At 44.3% G+C, this 3,716-nt stretch overlaps 1 protein-coding gene across 3 annotated transcripts in view; it reads left to right on the top strand.

Annotated features, from left to right (window-relative positions):
- The window catches only part of susd2 (sushi domain containing 2), an 18,370-nt gene extending 16,152 nt beyond the window's left edge, over positions 1-2,218 (top strand). For all 3 annotated transcript variants that reach the window (XM_080852452.1, XM_080852454.1, XM_080852453.1), the window contains one exon: positions 1,631-2,218. In XM_080852452.1, the coding sequence (XP_080708578.1) occupies positions 1,631-1,676 (46 nt within the window). In that variant the 3' untranslated portion in view covers positions 1,677-2,218. The remainder of the gene's footprint in view (positions 1-1,630) is intronic.
- The last annotated feature ends 1,498 nt before the right edge of the window (positions 2,219-3,716 follow it).

A 3,716-nucleotide genomic window follows, 5' to 3' on the forward strand; every position in this document is an offset into this window, starting at 1 on the left:
TCAGTGGAGAGGAAAAGAGGCTGGGCCAAAGAGCTTTTTATGGGGGGAACACACACATACATACATACACACCTGTCCCCAAGGTCTGTGGTCCCTGCTCTCTGCTGGTCTGTCTTCCTGTCTGTCCCTCGGAATGAAAACATATGTATCTCCTTTCATACAACACTGAGGAGGCATGCTTAAGCTTTGAACTTGTGACTGACGAATACATAAGAAACAAAGTAATTATGTCAACTATGCGCACACACACACACACACACACACACCCTCAGAACAAACACACACACACATGCAGCACACAGACAAACACGCAGCACCTCTCTCTCTCTCATATACGCCCACACAGACACACACACTTCCAGGCATGTACTGCACACCCTTACAGCACGGACATGTAGCCTGCCTGCGCCCCCACTAGTTTAATGTCCACACATCCTACATCAGACGCGGGCTGTGTGAAGTGTTCCTCAGTAATTAGTGTGCGAGTGGCTGTTTAAGGAGCACAGCCGCCGCACACAGCCCGGCATTCCTCGAAGATGGCAAAATAACATTCCTGTGTGCAGTGTAGAAAACAGATACACACACACACACACATACATAAAAATGCACACAGACACAGATGTTCACACACAAATTTACACAAATTCACACAAACTCACACACACATGTGTACCCACACACACTCACTCAGAGACATTAATTCCTGCTGCGCGCAAGTGGTGGGACATATAAAACAGGCAGAGATCTGAAGCAGAGGCATATTTCACTCCCTCTCTGATGCCCCTGTCTCGGTCTGTGGAAGGATGGTCTGGGGAGGGCAGCAGGTCAGGATGGGTGTGGGGGTTGGGGGGTGTAGTTGGGAGTAGAATGGGGGGATGCCTGCCTATACTCTAGCCCAGACAGAGCATGGTAGTTTCCAGCACTTAGGGTGTTCCTCACGGGCTACAGCACACAGAGGGAGGATGGAAGGAGAACCAATAAGGCTTGGTGCAGCTTCATCACTCATGAACCCACCACACCCAAATCCCCCAGCATACACCCCCATGCCTCTGTGCTCTAGGGTGACACATCAAAGTGCACAGGTGAGGCCCAGGAGAGGGCCCGCAGGTGGGAAGGCCTGCTGGGGGTTGGGCGGGGGTGGGGAGAGGTAGATGGGAGAGTCCCTGATGGGGTGTGGCTCGGGAGTTGGGAAAGTCCACGGGCCAGGAGGAGGAAGACAAGGTGATGAGGATGATGGAGTTTGTAATGGGAAGAGCACACCAGTACAGTCATGGTCATTGTGTGTGTGTGTGTGTGCGTGTGTGTGTGTGTGTGTGTGTGTGTGTGTGTGTGTGTGTGTGTGTGTGTGTGTGTGTGTGTGTGTGTGTGTGTGTGTGTGTGTGTTTATTTGTGTGCACACATAGACGGTGATAAACAATTCCCTTAATCATGTAATAATGACTTGACGCATATCTTAATGAGCAGCTTGAATGCAATGTGGAATAAGTTTCCCTATACAGGGACCTATAGCATACCCAACACTATACAGGATGTATGTGTGTCTCTGTAGGCAGTCAACAGTGTGCTTTTGTCTCTGGTTTTGAAGTTGTCATGTTTCCTGCTGCTTATCATTTTACGTCTCTTTTTTCAGGGAGAGAGAGGAAAAACGAAATGAGACTGTGACCTTTACACTGTGACTGCATTCTACTGAGCGTGTAGTGCTCTCTCATCTTTAATACTCACGCTGTCTAAAATGGGCATGTGGTATGTGTAACTATTTTTTCAACAATACTGTCATCATTATGATCAGGTTATTTGTCACAAATATCTTTAAGAATGAACATGTTGATCAGTACTTTCGTCAATATATGTTCTCTCAGTGTGCAGTACATGTCAAACAGAAAAATCTATAACTGGCGCATGCACTTGGTAATTATGAGAGTTCCTTGGTTTAACATGTTAACTTCCCAAGTCCCATTGTGAATAGAGTTCTGATGACTTCAAGAGAAGGAAAGAGAGCAGATGTATGTACTGTATGAATTATCTTGTTGTAATGGACTGAAATGAAACGGCTGTATGCATGACAAAGAATGCACTGAATAGTTATTCATTTAGTTGGCTTCGCTAAGTCTAATTATGTTGTTGTCATTGCATTTAGTTGTTTTAGGAAATCAAACATTCACTGAAAAATCAGACCTCCTTATTTTTAAACAGTTAATTCTATTTATGTTGTAAATATGCTGCTAGTAGTTAATTTTTAATAGTTCTTTGTTATAAATGACTTCAGAATAAACAGATATTTTTCAAAATACTTTTTTTCTTTTTTTCTTATGTGCCGTCAGATTTAGGGCCCTATCTTGCCGATCAGAAACGCAAGTAGGACGGCGCCAAGCGCAAGTAGCTGTGTGGGCTGCTCTATGGCGCAGTTGCTATTTTAACGACGGAAAAAACACACTTGCGTCCAGCGCAAGTGTCAAAAGGGTTGGTCCAAAGGAGGTTACTCAGCCATAGGTGTGGTTTGGGCGTAATATGCAATAAACCAATCCGAGCGTCATCTCACATTCCCTTTAAGAGCGAGGAGCGCATAGTCCATAGCGGCTTGTTATTTTGATGGCGGAATTACCTGGTGGAAGACCGGAAAAGTTCACAGCCGAGGAGACCGACGTGAGATTTACACCAATATTTTGGCAAGCCATATATAATTACAAGGAAAATAAAGTATTTACCACTTGAGGAAATCATTGTGATATCCATATCTAAGATATTTTAAAAAATAGGCATACATCTAGCGTAGCCTACACATTGACCCAAATGATTCAGGTTAATTGAAGCTGCGTGACATTTGATTTATTGTATGGCTTTGTTGCATTTATTTAATGCCAGTATTATTATAAATCTTGTAAACTCATTGTCGGTGACAATGTCAATTGCGCTGGGTGCAAGATAGGGCCCTTAGTGTGGCTACAAGATGCAATTATTAAGTTGTGCCCGTATACGATTCAGCTGCACTCAAGCACACACACACATACACACACAGTCAAAAAGCTAATAGCTAATAGTAAACTTTTTTTTTTTATGAATGCCACACACACACACCTGCTCGCACTATCTGACCCCCGCACACACACACACACACCCTGTCAGGATTGTTTTGTTTATAGATTATATCAGGTTTACATATGTATTTGCATTTATGCAAACTTGAACTAAATCAAAGCCTGCTTATTTGAACTTTTGCCTGCATTTACTGAGCGCAAGCACGAGCCCTACTTTTGGTCATAGGTGTGCAAAGCCATGCGTGTGTGTGTGTGTTTGTATTGTATGATATGATATGATATGCGTGGATATGAATGTGTGTATGTGATGTGTGTGTGTGTGTGAGAGTATGTACAGTGTGTGTGTGTGTGTGTGTGTGTGTGTGTTTGGTGTGTATGTGTGTGTGTGTGTGTGTGTGTGTTTGTGTGTGTGTGTGTGTGTGTGTGTGTGTGTGTGTGTGTGTGTGTGTGTGTGTGTGTGTGTGTGTGTGTGTGTGTGTGTGAGAAAGCCAACGATGATGGCTATATGTGATAAGGGATGTGCGGCCTGGTCCGGCCCCTAATTGAAATAATGTGGCCTGGTGAATAAACAGCTTTTAAGTGGTCAGACCTCAGTGGAACCTAGGGTCCTCGAATTCCAGCTGCAGTATGTTGGACCCATTACCACCTATGCAAGGAACACACACCTCTAATAGTGAGGCC

The sequence above is a fragment of the Sprattus sprattus genome (genome assembly GCF_963457725.1).
Source record: "Sprattus sprattus genome assembly, chromosome: 15".
In the NCBI taxonomy this organism is placed as follows: Eukaryota; Metazoa; Chordata; class Actinopteri; order Clupeiformes; family Clupeidae; genus Sprattus; species Sprattus sprattus.